Source organism: Struthio camelus, chromosome 1 (genome assembly GCF_040807025.1).
Source record: "Struthio camelus isolate bStrCam1 chromosome 1, bStrCam1.hap1, whole genome shotgun sequence".
In the NCBI taxonomy this organism is placed as follows: domain Eukaryota; kingdom Metazoa; phylum Chordata; class Aves; order Struthioniformes; family Struthionidae; genus Struthio; species Struthio camelus.
In genome coordinates this window covers 4125509-4146907 of record NC_090942.1, presented here as the reverse complement: position 1 = coordinate 4146907, position 21399 = coordinate 4125509, and the positions used below count along the sequence as shown (strand labels likewise).

Here is a 21399-nt window from a genome sequence, read left to right as displayed (position 1 = left end):
TATCTCACTGAGGGAATGGAGATATTTAGTTTACTTCCCTTCTCTCTGCCTGTCTTCACCATACATCACTCCCCTCATGTTGGGGGCTCTTTCTAAAAGGAAAGAGTTAACTCAAGAGCAGAAGTAGGGACTATCGGCTTCTTTGTGACCTCAGAGCCCAACAAGCTGGACCGTGGGAGACGGAGGGGCATTAGGACTGTCACTAGCAGCAGGGGTCAGATGCCCAAACTTGTGCTATCTGAAGTGAGGTCCTCAGCTAGTCACCTAGGCATCTGCTATAGTCAGTGGAGAGAGAATAGCATCTTTGGAGGATGACCTTATTCACTTGAAACACATCCGCCTTTGGACAGGGCAAATTGCCCTTTGGATATGCCAGTGTCTCTCCACTGACAGTCAAAGGAGCTAGGACAATTCACACTTTTCAGATGTCTCGGGCTAGACGAGGTAGGTCCCACTGCCACTCTACTTCCAGAGAAACAGGAGTTGCCAACAGGCACAGAAGCAAGGCTTCAACAACCTGATGTCCAGAAATTAGAGTGGCGAAGGGCAAAAAGGAGCCCACAGAGAATTTGCTGGAGGCCCAGCAAGGAGAGGGTCAGAGCTGCAGCCCTGAGAGGCAGAAAATGAGAAAAGAGACCCTAAACCTCAAGCAATAAGGGATCCCAGTCTGGTCACAGGTAGCTCCAGCGCAAAGAAAAACATGGGCATGGGGGATCAAAAGGTTAGTTTATCCTGGCACGCACCACCACTGTGGTGTTGCAAACCACAGTCCCTCCACCAGTATCCGCTTCTTTGTACCTCCCTTTCCTCCTCGCCTCTCTGCTAAGATTTATAGTAGGAATCTCCCTCCTAGGAATAGCCTTTCCCTTCACAGCTCCCAATTGCTTGCTCCTGCCATGGTCAAAGAAAAAGGTGAGGAGATCTGTCATGGGAAGGAGACCCCCCCCCACCGAAGGGCACTCTGAGGCTTTCGGCAAGAAGGTAACAGCCAGCGGCAGCACTGGCTGCAGCACTGAGGCCTTGGCAGGATCTCGATCGGGTACGGGCGGAGAGGGCAGGACTTGGAGGACCCTTGCCCACCCTGGGGCCAAAAGGAATTACGTGCGCCAGCAGAAAAGTGATCTACAGGAGTTGATAAGACCTGTAGCCTCACCCTCCTTTGTATGCTCAGCACTTCTGATGGCTTATGGGGTCAGCCCAAATTTATGTCCTCAGCGCTGCCACCCGTCTGCCTGCACTTGCACAGGGATGCCAGCGGCTTTGTTTTTCACTTCTTCATGGTCAGGAGCCACGTTGCCTCCCCACTGCCCAGCAAGTCTCGCTGGTTTTCATGGGAAAGCCTTGCGTTAGGGGGAAAGCTGGGGTAAATCAGTGCAGTACACTGCGCTGCCGGCACTGTGGCATGTCGCTGACTGCAGACCCAATGGCAACAGCTCCATCACCCACTGTGGCACATCGGGGCTGGCTGAGCAGGCCCTCCTTGGTCCATTGAGACTCAAGGATGGTGAAGGATGCTGCAAAGTCAAGCACCTAATAAAGCCATGGATGATGCCAGGTGATGGAGCCCCCATGAGCTAGGTGACCACCTTAAGCATCCCTCAGTAAAATTTTGGGCAATTCCCAGTTAAATACACACTTCTCAGCGCCACCTGCTTTCTCTGCTCATTCGGTTCTCACTGGGGACAGGCTCCTCCGCAGACACGTTGTGGGGCACCTGCAAACCTGCGCTATTTGGGCAAAAGGCGCTGCACTGACATCAAACCTGCCACCTCCATCTCAGCCACAGGTTTTTGCGGAGGAGCCTGGCCAGAGGGCAGGATCGAGCCCTTCGCCACGCTCAGTCTCCTGTGACCTCGGGTAGCACATGCAACGGGGCCAGTAACCCGACGGTTTCCTGCTAAGGCCACAAGGAGGGCTCCGCATTTCCTTGCGATCCTTTGTGTGAGGATGCTATTTCAAGTCCCACCTTTTTTTTTTTTTTTTTTTTTTTTTTGTCTTTGGCTCTGCACCCACACCTCAGGGTGGGGGCTTCCCGGATCAGGCTGAGCTCTATATATACCCGTGCATGTATATGTGCTCACGCACATATATTTATATAGCAGCGCAAGCGCGTCAAGCCTTTGGGCATGGACTGGACACAGTGCACTTGGCAGGAGGCTGCAAACTATTCTTTAGGTGGGGAGAGCTGAGGAAGGGAAGGACACGGATAACCCTCCCTCCTATTCAAAACTATTTAAAGCCCGTCTGGCACAGACTTGCTTTCCCACCAAATGGCTCCAGTGACGATCTGGCTTTAAATCTGTGTAATCAGATCAACCTCTCTATTGTTGGCAAATTCATAATTGCCTCATTATTCAACCTGTCTGAAACAGTAGGTTTTTACAGAAAAAGAATATCTATTTTAGCTCCTTTTCTGTCCCTCCCTCCTTCCCTCTCTCTCTCTCTCTTTTTTTTTTTTTTTTTTTTAAGAGCATTGGGACTAAATTTCCATTTGAAGAGCTTCTGTTCGTCAAACTCAACAGCTCCTGCGCTCTCCCTCCTTAAAATAATATATATGATCACAGGAATCATTGATGAAAGGCACAGACAGCAAGAGATGACCTTTCCCAATGCTGTCCCAATGCAGGATTCTCCAGCACAGTATATTTATTTTCCAGTGGCATCTCACATGTACTTTTGAGCAGCGCAAGTTTAAAAAAAAAAAACAGAAAACTTTTCCCCCCTAAGAGGAAGGATGCTCTTGTAGGGACTAGGCACTGGCTTAAATCCTTCCTCTGCCACAACCTCCCAAAATGACCCTGGTCTCAGGGACCCTCTCCCTGTGCCCCGTTTGTACATATGAGAGGTGATAGATTTTTGGATAGAGGAGCCATCTTCCTTTACGTGCTGGTCCAGCACCTTGCTACCCGGGGCCCCAATCTTGGTTAGGTGCCACAACAATACAAGTAATTACTAATGCTAATCCCCACAGGAGTCTATTACATTATGGTTTAGTTTCCTCCCAAACAATTGCTCCTCTTCCTTGCTTTGTGTGTTCTTCAAAAGAAGCGGCTGCTATGCTTTAGGGCTGGGACACCAGCCGCGGTAAACATATGTCCAGCGTTCCTACTCAGCAGGGCCCAGGCAGCAAAAAGATTAATCTGCTTTAAGACAAGCACATCACAGGCAGGAAAAAAATTGGGGGTTTAATGGAGATGGGAACTTTACAGCATGAAACAGCATTTAGCCTGGGAAATCCCTGAGGGCAAGTTTATTTGCTCTTTCTAGGATGATTTTTGTCAAAATTGCAATAGCAGCAAGAAATGTCTAGAGCAGAAGTGCCCAGTCATTTCAAGGCTCAAAATATCTTTGTTTGGAGACCAGTGAAGGCTGCAGTCCTGGTGCCTACGCTGCAGGAGCACTCAGCTGGGGGAAGGGGAGATTTACCATGTACACGAAGCTTGCTGGCACCACACTTGGACATTTTCTTGCTTTCTGCCTATGCTGCGGACACTGCACCTTCACTGCCCAAAAGGTGCATCATCATATAAAGGGAAAGATGACTCTTAAGTGGATGACAGTCACCAAAAAAGTTTCCCTGCTCCACAGCTAGACCTAAGTCTGAAGTCTGAGGCTCATCCAGAAAAATTGTCCTTGCGGGGTATATATGCGGCATAGGAGGACCCCAACGCTTTAAGTTTAGGTGCACTACCAAAACCCTACGGGCGTTGGGAACCCAAAAGTACGAGCACCCGACAAAAGCTGGGATGGCAGCACAGAGAGGCCATCCCACAGTGGTTTGAGCTGTATCACGTTACAGCAGAGCTCTGGATAGGTTCTCCTGAGGTCTTTGGATCCTTATTCAAGCAATTAGCTTGCTCTGAAATATGTGCTGCGATATTTTTGTGGAGGTCTTTCGGCTGCCAGGACCAAGTATTTAAGCCTACGCAGCAAGCAATGAAGGTGAAGAAGGAAGAGTGAGCTTGCTAATTAGCTGGCCAACTGGCTTGAGTTAATGGACCAGGAACAATGTGCATTTTGGTTATCCTTTCCAAGATGGAGCCTGCAACAGCTTTAATTAGTCACTTAAATGTGGCTTTGTCATGAGAGATAAGACACAACCCGGACTGACCAGCTGGGTTCTGGCTGCTGAATGACATTGTCTTTCCAGTCCAGTTACCTCATCGTTATGACTCAGTAGGGGAATGATGTTGCTCTCCCAGCATCCCAGCAAGGAGTGGCATTCCTGAGTGGCTGGAGCTGAGCATAAGAGCATGGGATGTTGCAGGATGTAGCCAGGTCAGGGATCCAGCCCTTTGCATTCAGTGCAAGCAGGCGACGGTCAAGTAACAGGTCTTAACAGCATGGTTTTATGCTGAGAAATTTCAGCAAGGAATACAACACAAATATAATGTGAAAATGGTCATATTCAGCTCCTGAAAAACTCAGCTGCAGTTCCCTGGACTGGAAGATAGTTAGCGGTGGTTTTGGGCATGAAAAGAGATTCACAGGTTAGGGAGTCAAATGCTAAGTGGTATCTAGCAGAAAGGAAAGCTTGCAACACTGCATCTGGGGTGGTGTGGAAGGAAAAGGCCACTGTCTGTGGCTGCCGTTCCACCATCTGGCGGTCATGCAATGGGGCAGGCTGTGGCAGGGCAGGGGAAGGGAGCAAAGGAAGCAGGAAGGAAGATAGAGCTGCTTCCCCTCCCTGCTGTTAATCCTCCTCCTCTTTCTCCTACGGAAGACCTTTTGCAGGTCTGTGAACTCCTTGCCGGGCTCCCACCTTGGAAGGGGCTCAGGGATGTGACCGGCAGCTCTGTGTCACAGACTGGACACAGAAGGGGGAGGCAGGACTGGGCTTCACGATAATATCCAAACTATTCTGCTCCTGAGACAATGGAGACTGCATCCTATTTTTGGCACGGCAGCGAAACTCTGACACATCAGCTTGCATATTTCCTTTAGAAAAAAGAGCTGGAATCGCGGTGGGGTTGGAGACAGGAGCAGAGGGCAGTTTGGGCCCACAAGGGGACCCACAGATAGTCGTTAGCAGGGCAGAAGAGTGACAGAGAGGACACTGGACTGGGACTCAGTGGGTGCTACTGGTCGTAATCCTGGGGTTGGGAGTGGGTGCGGAGAGGGAGCAGGAGAGCAAATGCAGTCACAAGTTGGGGCGGCGCTACATCAGTGAAGGCTGATGCTACGTTACATTTGCAAATGATCACTGCCGAATCAAAGCATGTATTTGCTTCAAAAACTACCCTATTTTATGAGATATTAGAAAATCAGCATCCCTGGTTCCAGCACGGCAGGGAGAGGACAACTGGAGAACCCCCAAACACTTCAGATCCATGTTGGGAGAAGCAGCTCGTACTCCTTCAAACACGCAGAGAGATGTCTCCATTATTCTGGCCCCATCCCAAGCAGACGTCTCTGGAAATTATCATCTGGGCAAAATACTCCTCAACTCCAATCAGAGCGGCTCTCAGAAATCAGGCCTTGGGTGCGCTAACGGTGGAGACAAAAAAGAACTGAGGCATCAAAAGGAGGTGGCGACTTTTAGCAGTGCTTATTGATGTCTTGCTTGGTAATCAATCATTGTATTACTGCTTTAAATAGTTAAAAATTAGCGAAAGCATTGCTGTAATGCCTGGCTATCCAAACAGACCTCAGAGCCCTTTTCACATAGCTGCAGTTTAGCACGAAGAAAAGGTTTCCACCTAGAATGACTTACTGCCTAACCTCAGAAACCAGAAGAAGAGAGAGAAAGAAATAGACCCCGGAGAAAAAGAGATTGCTCCTGCCAGGACAAAGTGAGAGGAGGATGATGTTGGCTGAGATGAGGCGGTGACTTGCCACAGCAGGTCATAGGCCTATTCTCCTGCCTTCTAGCCCCACTCTGACTCAAGCGGTAGGCAGCTGGGTATATAATCGTGAGAACAGCCTCTCCCAGGGCAAGTTAGTTGTTTTCCTTCCATTCACATCTGGAAGCGGCCACAAGCTACAGGAGGAAGGAGAGGAGAAACAATTTCAGAGCTCTGCGGAAGCCAGGACTTGACCTCCAGGGTGCGGCTGGCAGCGCGAGTCTCTCTTTCTTGTAGCTGAGCTGGTTTGTCCAACTCTATCTGATAAACCCCAGACCCACACATTGCTCTGTAATTCCCCAGGGCCTGGGAATACGAAACAAAGCCCTCTTTGTGTGCTGCTGGCCAAACCTGCCTCCTCCAGGCACTGCTTCTAGGCCAGCGTGCTCCTGGGCCTCTTAGCTGGTGTCACCCAGCACACGGGCACCTCTGCCCGTTCATCAGCAGTTCCTCCAGTCACCCAGACCTCTCTATATTGGCCACAGCACCACAGATGAGACGTAGAAGTGCTCAAATAATGCAAAACAACAGAGCTGAATCCTTCATCTGGCAAGCTTCTGCACAGCAGAGAGGCCAAAGAAATGGGACATCTACCCCGAGAGCTGGACATTGCATTTCAACGCTTCCGAGGCAGCAGATGGCCAAGTCCTTTGATGCGACAGCAAAGTATTTGAACCACCTCTCTCTCTCGAGCAGGCAAAAGCAGGAGTGAATCCCTATCCCACCAAGGGCCCAGACGCAGAGAGGGCTGAATGCACCTGCGACGGAGACAAACTTCAGCAGCAGCATTTTAAGCCCCGCGGTGCCACATGCGTGCACAGTCTCTCGCCCCTGGGAAGCTGGCTCAACTCCAGCCCAGCTCCAGTTGGATCCAAAAGCTGATATTTACCGCTATGAAACAAATGCATTGGTCCTAATCCATATGAGCAAGGAGAGAGAGTGCCTTCTTTCCCCAGCCTTGCAGCTCTTTTTTCCCCGACTCTTAGTTTCAGGGTAACAGCCACAGATTGAATAGGGCTGGGACAACTTGCAACCCTTCAACTTTGGGAAGTGCCTCAAGGACAAAGTGGCAGCAAGTCGCTAGAACAAGCCTAGCCATTCCCTGCCTTTTTCCGGGAGAAACATGGGAACCTTGCACGCATCCATTCGGCACAGGGAAGGGCAAGCTAGTTGCTTAAAATAGAAGCTGAGAGATCTGAGGTCCTGTCTCTGCGGCAGTTTTTCCCTCTATAAAATAAATTTCTGACGGAGGAATACCTTTACCTACTTCACAAGTAGACTGTGAGGGTCTGCTGTTTCCGAGCAGGTCAGATTTGGGCAGAGGTAAAATCTTGGTACCTCTTGCTCTCTTCTGTCCCTTTGATCCACTTCAGGATGGGATAAAAAAAAAAAAAAGTGAAATCCTGAAAGCGCTATCCAAAAAATGGCTTCGAAGCCAATTCGCCAGTCGAGGTTTCCCGGCCGCTGCCCCACTTGTGCAGCGGCATCATCAATGCTGCCTTTCCACCAGCGCCTCGGGCTGCCAGTGTTCTCCACCGAGACAGAGATAAACCCCTGCCCCAAAAGTGCTCCTGAGCTGGATTAGGAGGAGACCCTCCCTAAAAGGCCAGCTGGCAGTACTCGCAGGAGCCCCCGGCGCCTGCTCAAGGTGAAAGCGGCTTACGGCCCCGCACCGCCGCGACGCCCCCACAAGGCGAGCCCCATCTTAATCAGATCGGAGCTGTCCCGTCGACATGCGAAACTGTCTCACAGAAAGACAAAGCAGAGAGAGGCAATCCTATTCCTCCTGCTCAAACACAAATACGGCCCCGAAATAGCTTGCATTCCTTTCGCATGGCTGTCCCAGAAGTATTTCTGCTCAAGCTCTCAGGGTGCTACGGGCTTGTGGGCTGCAAGGGGGGCTTCTGAAGCCTTTGCTACGTTTAGGGGCTTTTTCTGTGTTGTTTTATTGCAACTGTCCCTGGGTTTCCTCTATAGAACAGTATTTCTGAGAGCAGCCGCGGCTGAAATACATGGAAGTAGCTCTGCTATTTCTTCTGGCAAAGAAGCAGTGAAATGCAGCAGCTTCTGGGGTAGGATCCTGCAGGTGTTTGGCAGGTTAGGGCTGGAAACGCCTCCACACTCATTGTGCGGAAAAAATACTCTGCACAGTCGAAAAGGGAAGCTGTGAAAGTGCAATGCAATTATCCTGCCGCAGCCAGAGCAGGATTTGCCTTGCTTCTCTCTTTGGAAATCCAGTGGGACCTCAATGACCACGTACGGGCAGAGCTTTGTGACACTGGGTCCTGTCCAAAATGTACCAGCTTTCTGTAGTTTTTCCCCCCACTGCCCGCCCATGAACATCGCGCTGCAGCTTGGGTCCCATAATGACGTCTATCGAGTTGTTTACAGTTTCCTGAAAAGTCCGGAGTTTCTTTGCTGGCTGAACAGAGGGACTCCAGTGCTCACGGCCTCCACTGCGGTCGTGCCTGTCCGCAGGTACCTGAGGGCAAGGGCAGCTCACCGGCTGCGCAGCTTTGCTTATTTCAAAGATCCCAATTAGACACTGTAATTGCTATTTCTAATGTGATTGGTGGAAGGAGAGCCCTGCTCTCGAGGGCTGGCCAAGTAGGGTTGCTGTGCCAGCAGAAACTCACCCCAAATACTTTGCCCTGCACAGCTGTTGGCTATAAACGGCCAAGCTTTGTAGGTGGGAAAACAAAGGAGCTGGATTTTTCTTGTGATTAACAGAAAGAGAACTCTACTTTTCTCTTTCCATCAGTTTGGGTTTCTGCATTTCTCTCCTGAACAGTTTGTAAGTGACGTTATTTGACCGTACAAAGTACGGGCCCCTACTTCTCTTTCTGCAGGCCTGATCTTCAGTGCCCACTTTTCACCAACTCCCTCCCACCTGTCCACCCTTTCCTCTTGTTGAGCTGCTTCCTTATCCCAAAGGATAGCTTTTTTTTTTCCCAGCTCAGCCACCCTAAATCGCCTTCCGCCAGTCAAAACCATGCTTTGGAAGAATGGCAGGACAGGGAACATGGAGCCGGAGGACACTCAAAAGAAGAGGCAGAAACGGGCAGAGCACCCATCCTGGAGAGGCAGGCTGGGAGGGAAGATGGTCACCACCACAGAAAGGCCATTTGAAGACCATCAGGCAAAAATCATGCTGCTAGCATACATTGTGACACCTGGATGATGATGGGTGACAGGCTTTGAACTTGGTCACATAGCCCACAGCAGTGGGAATGTTGGCCATCCTCACCCTCACAAGGTATTGCTTAAAATCGCACCATCAGGATACTTTTATGCCAAACTTCTTGTTAGAAAAACCCTGCAGAAAAGGTCTTTTGGGTGAGGTGGTAAATTACAGGCTGGACTTTGAAAACCTAACCAAGATAGCACTTCTCTGAGGGTGATCACCACAGCATACTGCTCCTACCAACAACCTATGAGGGACTTGGCCTGACTAAACACAGATTTAGTGCCTGGCAGAAGTCAGTGCATTTGCCACCTTGAGATGGGTCTCATTGCAGCATATCAGACAGCTTTGGCAACCCTAGTTGATATGTGTTAGCAAAGGCAGACGCATCTACACAGCAGAGGTGACATCCTGATAGCCATAATGAGTACACACACAGCACGGATGGCAGGACCAGCAATTGCAGGGGAAGTCTGTGGTCATCTCAGCAGTGAACACTGCTCTCAGCTGCCTAATGAAGACATGTCTTCTGAAAGGGGCATCCTATGGTGAGGAGCTCAAGACACCACAGCAAGGATGTGTCAGTCATCGAGACACAGGGGTTTTACAATCATTGCCTAAATAGCAGTGTTTTTGTTGTCAGGACTGTCAGAGAAAATGTTCTCCTACAGGTAGTGGTGAGATGCATCTGAACAGGCTGGGTGAGGAGATCTAGGCTCCACCAAGTTTCGCAGAATTGTGTATTAACAACGTTTTAGTCTTGAAAGAACAGGGGCAATTGAGTGTACGGCTCCTTAAACTCCCTAGGCCCCCATAACGGACATGCAGTGTGGATGGATGAAGGTCCACCAAGGACCTGCCAGGCTGCTTTGCTTTCCTGGGACATCAGCTGGGTTGCTCTAAGCCAGACGTATCTCCGCAGGGTGAGCGGGGGGGCATGCACTGCCACGGGCCACAATCCAGCAAGGCCAGGTCTCCTCCTAGTTTGTGAGATGCCAAACTCATGGTCTAGCACAAAAGAGGACATTAAGAATATTGCTCCAGGTCTAAAACCAGCTGGGTCACCCACTGCACTCAGGAAATGTGGATTTTCCAGCACCAAATGGGACTGGATCTGGATCTTAGGCAGAAACTGGGCCGCGAACTAAAAGAAGCATCACAAAATCTTGTTTTTCTCTGTTAATCACTGCTCTTCCTACACCAAAGGGAAGATATTCAGAGTAGCTGGACACTGAGCATGGAATTCTCCCGCCTGCAGTTAGAGGATCAAAAGTTACGTATACAAATCTAATCATTTAAATTCCCTTTACAGGTAATGGAGAGAGATTCAACCAGTTCCATGAATGGTTAATTCTAAGCTGCAAGAGCAACTGGGAACCGGCAGCTGAAAAATAAAATTGCTTCCTCTTACTGTTTTAAAGACTAAAAGCGAGTTTTAAGAGAATGACACCTGTTTATTTTAAAACCTCCAGAGACATGAGGCAATTCATTTCACTCACTAACTCTCTCTAAGATTGATGCTCGCGATTCGTTCAATAAATTGCTTAGTTTTAAGCTCAAAAGTACATTGAAAAGTTTATACGCTAGGTATCCAGGACCTTGGTTAGTTGACGCATTTTAAAGGAATTACAAACGACACTTTGCATATGTCAATTTAACAGATTTTTCATCTACAAGTAATAAGTGATTGTCTGCAACAAGCACAGAAGTTTTTATTGTTCATTACCTAAAAAGCACTTAAGAGATATGTAAGTTAGAAAACAAAATAGAGCTGCGGTAGGCTATATAGCAGCTTGAACAAATGTTTTCATAAAGTGCTCACCTGGTGAGAAAATAAAGCTGAAAGGCAGGAGCTAGCTGTAAATCCACATGTTTTACACACAGCTGTTTTACATGTTACAACCGAGGAGAACCAACCTTGGCTTATAGCTATGAACTATAAACGAAAGACACGATTAAAATCGAATCACTTAAATTAAGACTTCCTTCTTATTTCAAATCACGATTAAGATTCATAATTTAAACCACATCAATTCAAAACAGATCACCCTGCCATAAAATGACTTTTTGAACCATTTGTGAGAATTTAATGAGGGGGAAGAAAAGGAAGTTCTCCCATGGAACGTAGCTCGAGGGGGTTCACTGGTACCCGCACGACCCATCTCAGAAGCCCACAGGATTGCCTTGATTGAGAGTCTTCTGCAAGACCGGATGAGACATGGGCAACTAGGACGCATTTGCCTTGGACTGAGGAGCCCAGCTTTTAGTTGCCGCAGGAGAGTTTGGTGTGCTGACTGTGTTGTTTAGATGCGGTGCAGATCTGCGAGCCCTTGGAAAGAGGCACAGGGCTGTGACAGCACTGACATTTTGTAGCATTGCTTTGAGTGGGATCAGGGAACTGATCCATCTGAAAACTAAACCAATATTAAAGAGAAGAAAGAGGTGATTGTTTCAAAAAAAAAAAAAAAAAAGTGCATTTACTGCATGTTACTGCTTTCCCCACCTTTGCAAAGAGAAACCCACAGGAGCAAATAAGAGCAGGCTCCAAGACCCAATGGGGGTCACGCAGCATTGCACCAGCAGCTAGAGCTGGGAAAGCAGGTGAAAATCTGCATCAGAGAGAATGCTATTTTTGGAGCAGTGCGACTGCAGCCTCATTTAAGGATGCTCCATGTTAGCTAGCACATTGCCCACTAGAAAACTTGCATCCCTTAACTGTTGCTTAATCAATCAGAAGCATCCAACGAGGACGCCTTTAATCGCTTATTTGAAATAAGCTTTTTTTTAAAAAAAGAACACACTTCAGAAGCTTTACATGTATTGTTATAGCATTAGTTATATAACTAAACCTCAGACTAAAACAAGCATAAACATATTTTTTATACTGATCACACACCTTTAACTTCGTATAAAACTTGCTTTATAAGACACATATATAACACAGATACACGCTTACAAAACTTTCTGCAGCTCAGTCAAGAGTGCGTTTTTTTTTTTCTTTAATACAACCAATTGGATACAATTTTACTGAATTCCAATCCAGTCAATGCAATGTCTTAAATCAAAGCCATCGAACGTATATGGCTGCTGGGGAAGTTGAAGCAGTCAGGGGCTGGAAGGGGCACGCCGAAGCCTCGCTGCAGGGAAGCATTCCCTGGCGGCAGCTCCGTACGTGGGCCCACGTCGGAGACCCACGCTGGTATCGCCGCAACTATTCTTTCCTGGCGATTCCCTTCCAGGGAAACAGCTGTTTCAATATAACCACTGCTAACTGCATCTGTGCTGGGCATCGCTTTAACGACTCTGCTTTTTCTCACGGTCGAGGAACATAGCGCTGTGATAAGCAACACGGTGATGGCTACCTTGAAAGCTATCCCTTCTCCACAGGCCGAAACAATATCAGATCTCGCTTCATTTAAAATTTTCCTTCCTCTCCCCCCCAGTTTGCGTACGTGGTGGAATGTCTTATCTCCCCCTCCTGCCTTTAGACCCAAGGGAAAAGGAAAACAAATCTCTTTACTATTATGCTTCAAAGGAGGACTTTCTCTTTCTCCAAACCCTTCTGCAGAGTCTTTCAAATCGCCTTTGTTCAGGTTAAAAACCTGTCATTTTCCCTTTCACTGTGCCTCGTAGAAGCCATTTAGAATAAATGCCTGACAAGCTTGTCTCCTCATTTCTTACAGTAGCCAGCATGCAGATTTAATATATCTTTAAGTAGCCCAGCCTAATAACTCTAAGCCAATTTCTACCTCCTCCTCCAGTTAGATTTACTAAAATCAATTAAGGCAGAGAGAGAAAAGTTCTCCCTTTGCCATTAATAACTAGGGCCTTATTCTGCCCCTGCAAAACAACCTTCCTCCCCCTTGCAGCCCGTCTCATTATCCGTGTAGTATAAGACCGAAGCTCCCTACACATACTGTTTGCAAGACAGAGAAAAAGCCGCTGGATTAAGCCAGCCTTTATTAAGGATGCTAACAATATGGGCCAGACCTTGAAACAACATCTAAATGGGAATAACCAAGGGGGAAAAAAAAAGTTTATCTTTTCTGCTTTGGAGGAGATTTTTAACCCAGGTCTCCTCTGCTTATTTCTAAGGCTTCTGCCCTCTACCTGGCTTCAGACATATATACTACATTTAAAAACCCAAAGGTCATGTTCTTTTTATCCACCTTTCCTTTTTGCAGCCTGTAGGGTATACAGGGTGAGGACCCACCAGCACAAGTTTCTTCCAAGACCCCAAAGTCTAAGGGGTGCAACCTAGGGAAGCACGCCGCAATCAGTGCGCGCTCTCGGACGCCGCCTTCCAGCGGCCGCTTTCCTACGGACGCGCCTCTATGAGCGGGTGCTTTAGCAGCGCTGACCTCCTGCTCCCAAAAACAAGAGCTCTTTCCCATTCATTGCCGTGGCCTCCTGCTCTGCGCTGGGCCTGGAGGCTTTACGCTGAGTGGCACCGAGGCAATTTTAATAAGCCGTTCGTATTCTCCCTGCCGTCTTGCAACTCTTTGTCATCGCACTGTCACCGTCTGCAGGGCACGCAACACCGAGCGCGCCTGGCCTGCGGCCAAGGCGGCTGCGACGTGGGCGTTATTTACGGGGCGGGAAGGTGCCTGCCACATACAGACCAGCGTGCGTTGCAAAAAAATCTGCAAAGCGGCTCGATTCAGTGACCAGAAAAACTTCAGGGAAAAGACGTGGGAGCCCCCTGAGGCAAATGAGCAATGGAGGACATTGGTGCCTTTGAGGCCACTGTGGTAACTTCATCTCTTGAAGGGGAGGGGGGTCTGCCTCTTTTGGGTAGATGAGGCATTTGTTGGCTCCCGGTGGCTCTCACCAATTTTCAGTACCCAGGGCTGACTCCAAAATACAGCATGGCTCAGACAAGTCAACTTGTACGTGTGAACCTCCCTCCCAGGAAGGTCACCCCAAATATCTCACCCCAGAGACCTAGCCTGCTCAGAGACCCACCTTTTCAGGAAACAATGCTGCCTCTGCTCCCCGGCACACCGCGCTTGATCGCGGCATGGCCCCTTGTGTTTTCCCAGCTCTGGAGCTAGAAACTGCTGCACATCCAGTCCTTAAACACAACGCGAGAAAGATCATGCCATGCAGCTGCTGGGCCAGATGCCCGACCTCTGCCAGCAAAACACATCTTCTTACAGAAAGCCCCGGAAGGTGAAACGGGAGGAGAACAGGACTGCTGGTCATTTTGCAGTGCTACCTCTCAATCTCAGACATCACCAGGCACGGGATAGAAATCCAGGACAGCCTTTGAAGCACAAACACACTCCTCTTGCAGGTGCCTCTGAACAAAAACCCAGCAAGCACCACGATGGTGGGGTGATGGGCAGTTTTTTGGAGACCTCGTCACCAACACTGACTCATTAGCAAACCGCAAGGGGAGGACGGGGACTCTATTGCTGCGTTACCACTGGCATTTTGGAGGACTCCTCAAAACTCTCACTATTGCTAGCACTATTTGCTATTCAAAGCAGGCAGCTCACTTCAAGTGATCTAAATCATCCTTGAAGGAGCCTGGCTCTCTCTCTCAGCTCTGAGAGGAGGCGAGGACAGTGGTCCCCCCCTCAGCTGGAAGCATCAGGCCAGAGAGAAGAAAAATATTCATACATCAGCACGGCCCAGGTGGTCGTGTTTCAAAGGGGGCATTCATACGGCGGAGATGAGCAGTGCTGAGTCAGCAGCGCCTCCTGAATTACAGCACAGGGCCTGGCTCCAGATTTACGAGGCACCATGATAAAAGCCCTCTGAGCGCAGACTGCTGCTTCTCCACCCTCACCTTGCAGTGTCCCCGAGGGTGCTCCTGGCTGCAAGAAGTTGTTGCTGCCGCTGAGCTCCGTGCTCGCCACGATTTTGTGGATGCTACTTGCACCACAGCAGCCCTGGAAACTTCAGCCGAGACCAGCTCCTGGTCCCCGAGTACTCCCTGAGTGGTCTTGCCCCTAAACAGCCCATAATCTAAGTGGATAAATGCTAAATAGAGAAACTGAGGCACAGCCAGTCCCTTAAGCAGCATTTCAGCTCTTCAGGTCATTGCTGATCACACAGGATTTCGCTAAATAGCAGGCAAGTTTGTCTTTCTCTCCCCAGCCCTATCCACCTTCTTGGAAAGGATCATTCAACTCAAAAATAAATATTTTTGAATATGGACTAGTCCCAGTGCTTAGTCATCTTGACACTTGAGATGTCATTCACACTCTAGCTGCAATACAGGGAGAGCACTTCCCACCTGCCTCTTCCTCCCTCTTTTACATAGACCTGCATATTCCTCAGGCAGTTCAGGCAATTTTTTTTGGCTAAGCTTCCAAGTATCCCAGGCAAGGGTTTTTTTTAGGGAGACTGGTGGTGTATCCACAAATCCCACCATGCAGTGTGACCTGTCAGATTTTCACCCTACACCGAACCAGGCTCAGCTATGGCTGTCTCACAAGCTGCAACTGTGGTTGTCATCGAAAAGCCACCAGTCTGTCCCAGCAGTGGCTGCCCCGTGGTTTGGCAGAGCACCCTGGCTTGTGAGATGCTCAGTGCCAGCAAGAGAGACCACCATGAATCCCCTTGAGGTGGAAGGGCCAGAAGCAGCTGGAGGAACCCAAGAAGGACCTGGGAAAACGGGAGGTGGCGACGAGCCCATCATCGGGTGAGTGAGTGATAAGGAAGTGAGTTGTTTCCCCAATTGTTCACGTCTGAAGGCGTGGAGGAAAGAACTGTGAAAATACAGAGCACGCCAAACCCACAGAAAAAGGTCTGTGTCTTCTGCTTGTCCTAATGTGGCAGAAAAATGCAGGTTTCCTCCTGAGAGTGACTAATCCAGATGAGACCAGTAGTCCCATGTGCTATCACTCAATGACCAACCAACGCTTCAGAATATGCTACACTCCCTGCAGTGGGCAATAAAGAATTGGGGGAAAACCAGAAACATGCTCTTTTTCATATCATATAGCACTGCTATCCTCTAATGTAACTGTGGAAACCCTCTGTCCCTAATGAAATTGCTAGCAAAGGCATCTTGTGGCAAGGAGCTGCACAAATAACTGAGCACCCTGGCAAAGTCTACCTCATGGGAATCAAAAGCCTACCGCTTTCAATACTATTGGTCACCACTTTATTCTTGCATTATAATTATCTGGGTTATCTGGGACATTTAACCCCAAATCAGCTGCTGCAGTTCAGCCAGCTGAACTCAACGGTGGCTCATTTCAATGTGCCGGGTGGGGAACCGTAGCCAATATTTGCTATTTAAGCTTATTACACACTAGCAGCCGTAACTACCAGCAAGACTTCTAGGGAAGATGGAGCTGTCAGATACTGTGCAAAGGAAGCTCTGGTGAATCTGAGGCTTAAGTTATTGCAAGGAGGATCACAGAGAGACCCAAACACAGGGTTTGGGCCCTGTCAGGCTCAAAACATTGGTTTTGGCCCCAGCTGCTCAGCCTTACTGATGGTTTTGCAGGAATTAAAAACAGGAAGGTGCACCCTGCTCAGAGTCTTCTGCATCGTGTCCAGCCTTGCTGGGGAGGCAGAGACTCTGTGGATCTTGGGAGCCTGACAATCCCAAACCTCTGCAGCGTGAGACTCTCAGGATAGCCCTGGCGAAGTGCAGGGAGCTGACGACGGGGAGAGGGAGAACAACAAAAACCTGACGATGACGTGCATCACTGTGAATGAAAAAAAGCAAGACTGGTTGTGAACTCGCCGTGAAGGAGAGGCATTACAAGAATTCAGGAACAGCAGCCTTGCCTGGAGAAGGGGTCAGCTACAGAAGCAGCCATGTAGGACAGCAGCCCATGCAACCTGGCTTTCAACAAGGCAGTTAGTAGAAGCATGCAAAGATGTTCTGGAGACGCTTTGCTAGATTTCACATGCACGCAGAGAGCAAACCACACGGCCGCCTAGGCTCCTCCAGAGTTCAAATCGTCCCACGGCACTGGGATCCAGGCAGATCCAAGCGCAGCCACCTGCGACGCAAGCAGTAGCCCCGCACGCCGCTGGACAGTGGCCCTGTCTGCCCTGCGGGGCTGGGCTTTCCACCTCTGCGCAGCCCACCATCAGCTCTGCAATCTGCAAGGGGCGAGCAGATATTTCCAGCCAGGCTCCTGTCACCGCTGACATGAGCCATCACCCGCCTCATCATCATAAGCCTTTTAAGTAACTCTCTGGAATTAAAACCAGTGTATTGCACCGGTACAGATCCTTTCATCCAAGCAACTTCAAGTGCTTTACAAACAATTCTTTAATTAAGCTGCCTAAGCAGACCCACGGGGTATCATTACTGTCGGTGTTGCCACTGGGAATCAAAGGCAGAGCGCTGCTGAGATGGCTCGCTTAGCTAGGGCGGCAGGCTTGGAACCAGGCTGCAAAAACCTCGACTGTCAAAAGTTCCTCTGACAGCAAGGGCATGCTAAGACATGCTCTGTTTCAGTTCAGATTTTCAAATGCACCGATTAACAGTTTTTTTTCCTTAATGTAGGTACGACCGGAATTTCCTGCTCCTTCCAGCGTCAGGACTAGCTTTCAACAGATCAAATGACTTTTAAAAACGTGCATCTCTGACAGCTTGTCGCAGACAGAAACGAACTCCCGGTATCAGGCAACTAGTGCAGCTTCGGGGGAGAAGAGGGGTGTTTTGGCAACAAGGTTTTAAAGCCTTGCTGTCTGGGCTCTTCTTGGAAGGAGGCAAAGGGCAGATCTCCTCTAAGCCCCGCTCCTCTCTCCTGCCCCCAGGACAGGCTTGAGCTGTGCCCCTTTGTTAGCCTCCCTGAGGATAAAAAGTATCAGTTTTCTCTTCCTGATGCTATTTTGCTATCATGCCCCCTAACGGGATACAAGATCTAATACCTATTTTCCTCTTTTTGTATCACGTGGAAAAAATTACTGTCCTGTGAACATGCTATAACTGGTAACTCTGAGCCCTTCTCAGGCTGGCTAAATTTAAAGACAGTGTCTGCCCAATGTCATATTCTGCTGCCTTTTTCGAGGCTCGTTTTATTCTGATTTGCAGTGGTCTAAATAAGGGGGATCTCTGGAGAACCAAGGGCTTGTGGTGATATAAAGCTGGCATAGACCTGGAAGCAAGTCAGGAGTTTGTAGCGAAATAGCTGCACCAAAATCAGCTGCTTTTAAAGACTTCAGCAATCTTGGGCCCAATTCTGCTCTGCCCCAAGCATGGTAATGTCTTTTTTTTTTTCCTCACGACATAAACACATCTGCTCCGGGATCCAAACTCCCTGTTCCCTCACCCATTTCACATCCATTATGACCTGGGGCAAGTCAATACAGGAAAGGCACAAGCAACAGGCTCTATCCAAGTTCCCGTTCTAAGGCACCAAAAACTCACACATTTTCACTTAGAGAACCAGCTTCTTTCCCTTTTAGGGGAAAAACTAAGGGATGCACTTTGAGAAACTCAAACGATTACATCCGTTACTAGTCTTCGAGTTGGATACTGCCGGGACTAGCTGTAAAACCTGGCAAAACTGTAGGCACAAAGTCAAAACAACCAGAAACGAGGGGTGCATATTTTGACCCCTAAGAAGGGAAAACCCCCAGTGCCAGTACTCAGGGAGCAGCATAAAATCATTTCTAAGTAGCTTATGTCAAAACTTAAAAGCAGTAACTAATGGTAAGAAACATTGTTTTGAAGGATTTAATCAAATCATTTCCGAGAAAGATGTAATAGGATCACTTGAGAGCGCTACAGTAACAGCTCCCCTTCATCTTCCCGTGGCACCATCCTCCAGCTAAAAGCCTGTTTCGTAGAAATCCAAGCACGTTTAGTGCTCAGTTTTGAGGAAAAAAAAAAAACACTACAAAAACAAAAAGAAAAACACTTCTCAGAAGTTACTCAGCTAAATTCTGGCCCGTATAAAACAAGTAAAATTGCATGAACAGCTCCTGCTTCATACAAGGTTGATGAGCTTCAGGCTGGCTTCTTGGGTTTCAACGACAAGAGAATTTTCTTTTTTTTTTTAAAGCCCATATCAGTTTTAGGAAAGGGATGAAGACCTCATACCTGCTCGCTCTTGAAGCTACTGCTATAAAACAATATGAATTTTTCCTCTTCTACTTCAGTGCCACTAACACATGTGAGTCATCAGAGAAGCAGGGAAAAAAAAATTAAAAGGAGGGCACCAAGGGCAAGAATTTTGTCTTACTCGGTTAAACCTCAGGCAGAGATTTCAGGCTGACCTCAATGAATTTACCCTGTGGTTAAAATTCAGGGGCCCTGCCTCCAGTGTGCATGTGTGTGCGCAGTTATTTAAAAAAAAAAAAACCCTCCACAAAGTTCATGAGCTTTTGTTACCTTGAATAAAGATACATTCACATCAGCCATGATTACACTACAGAGGAAGATTTCACCTTTTTCTGTTTATTCCCCCCCCCCCCCCCCATCTTCCCTCTCCCTGAATCCATGGAAAAAATGCTCCACTCCTCCCTGCCTTTCTTCACCTCGGGGGGGTGGGGGGAAAGCAGTGCATTTCCTTTTTCCCTCACTACTTTTCGGTGCCTTTTCAAGCCATTTTTTCCGGACAAAACGCAGCTCCGGAGAAGCAGGTCTCTTGCGGCCACAGACCTTAACCCCGACGGCAACCCGCGTCCCCAGCCGGCGTTATTACCCCCACGCACAAAACTCCCGCGTGCGCTGGACCCCATCCCACCCCGCATCCGCATCATGGGCCCCTGCAGCTAGAGGGACTCAGGAAATTTATCCTTTTCCCAGCTCCATCCCTGACTTGCCGCATCCGATGGGTTACTTGATCCCCCCCCGCCAAGCTTTCGCCTCCTGCGCCAGCTCTGATTTCTCCCCGCGTGGAAGACGCGCGGCACCTGGCGCAGCGGAGCGTTTGGGACGGGTACGGACGGCCGCGCTGAGCCGAACCCAGGGTCTGCCCGGCTCGGGCTGCGATCGGACTTGAACGGAGGGGATGTGCAGTGAGGGGGTTAGAAAAATAAATACATATGTACGCATTTAAAAAAAAAAAAACAAAAAAACAAAAAAACCCCCAAAACTTAAAAAGCATGATTCAAGAGCCCAAATTATCAGGGGGCTTTGCGAAGGAAGATGAAAGAGTGAAGAGAGCGCTTGCGTCGTACCTAAAGAAAAGAGCGGTGAAGCTTTCTGCCCTAGAGATTTGTGCCCGAAGCCGGGTTTCTGGAAGAGCTCAGAGAAATCTCAGTTTTTCTTTTCTTTTTTTTTTTTTTTTGGGGGGGGGGAGTGGTGGGGGAAAGATGCTCCGCCAAATTTGCTTCCTAATTCAGGGAGAGGGGGGGAAGGAACGGTTGGGAGAGGCCGGTGGGAGCGCAGCGCTGACGCCCGCCGCACTTACCGCCGCCGACCAGGAGCAGGAGCAGCGGCAGCGCCCGCATGGTGCCTCCGCGCAGCCTCCGCGCAACCTCCGCGCAGCCGGCCCGGCCGCCACCGCCGTCCCCCGCTCGCTGCCCTCTTCGCCGCCGGCAGCCAGCGCGACCCGCCGCCTCCCTCCCCTTTTGGCCCGACGGGGAGGAAGAGGAGGGCGGGGAAGGCTCCCCCCCTCCCCTCCCCTCCCTTCCTCATCTTGGCCCCGGCCCGCCCCCTCCTCCTCCTCCTCCGCCCCTGGGGAGGGGGGTGTGAGCGGCTTGCGGCGGGGGAGCACCTGCGTGGGGGGGGGGGTTACTCTGGATGGGGGGATTTGGGATTTTCAGCTGGACGGGGGGGGGGGGGATGTGGGATTCTCACCTACTTGGGTGGCGGGGGGGGGTGGATTTGGGGTTTTCATGGGGATGAGGGTTTCCGGGGTTGGGATTCCCGTCTACATGAGGGGTTGATTGGGATGTTCATGGGGATGGGGGTGGATCTGGGATGTTCAGTGGGATGGGGGGTGGGATGCTCACTTGCGTGGGGGTGGATTTGGGTTTTTTCCTCGGGATGGGGGTGAATCTGGGATTCTCACTTGCACGGATTTTTCTCTGCGTGGGGGGGGTTTGGGACTTTCACCTGCGTGGAGGGGATTGGGATTCTCACCTGCATAGCGGAGTGGATTTGCTTTTTGCCCTGAGATGGGAGTTTGGGGAGGGTTGACTGGAAATTTTTCACCCGCATAGGGTTGGATTTTTTTGTTTTTTAATTTTCATTGGGATGCGGGTTGATTTGGGATTCTCACCTGCACGGGAATTTGGTGTGTGGGGGGGTGATTTAGGATTTCATTTGGATGAGGGTTGATTTGGGCTTCTCGCCTGGATAGAGGTTTGCGACGTTAATTTGAGATTCTCACCTAGATGGGGGATTAGGGACCACTGTGGTCCCATCTACGGTCACCACTAGACCTTGAGACTGTGGGCAAGGTGCTCATATCCCAGCTTTGGTGCTGCATTTGCAAAAAT

General features: G+C 49.3%; 1 protein-coding gene across 5 annotated transcripts in view; it reads right to left on the bottom strand.

Moving 5' to 3' along the window:
* Window positions 1–20537, bottom strand: part of PODXL (podocalyxin like) — a 49375-nt gene extending 28838 nt beyond the window's left edge. The window contains exon 1 of one of the 5 annotated variants that reach the window (XM_068954498.1): window positions 20367–20537. In XM_068954498.1, the coding sequence (XP_068810599.1) occupies window positions 20367–20406 (40 nt within the window). In that variant the 5' untranslated portion in view covers window positions 20407–20537. The remainder of the gene's footprint in view (window positions 1–20366) is intronic. The other 4 variants (XM_068954360.1, XM_068954290.1, XM_068954431.1 and 1 more) reach the window with 4 other exon arrangements.
* Window positions 20538–21399: the final 862 nt, after the last annotated feature.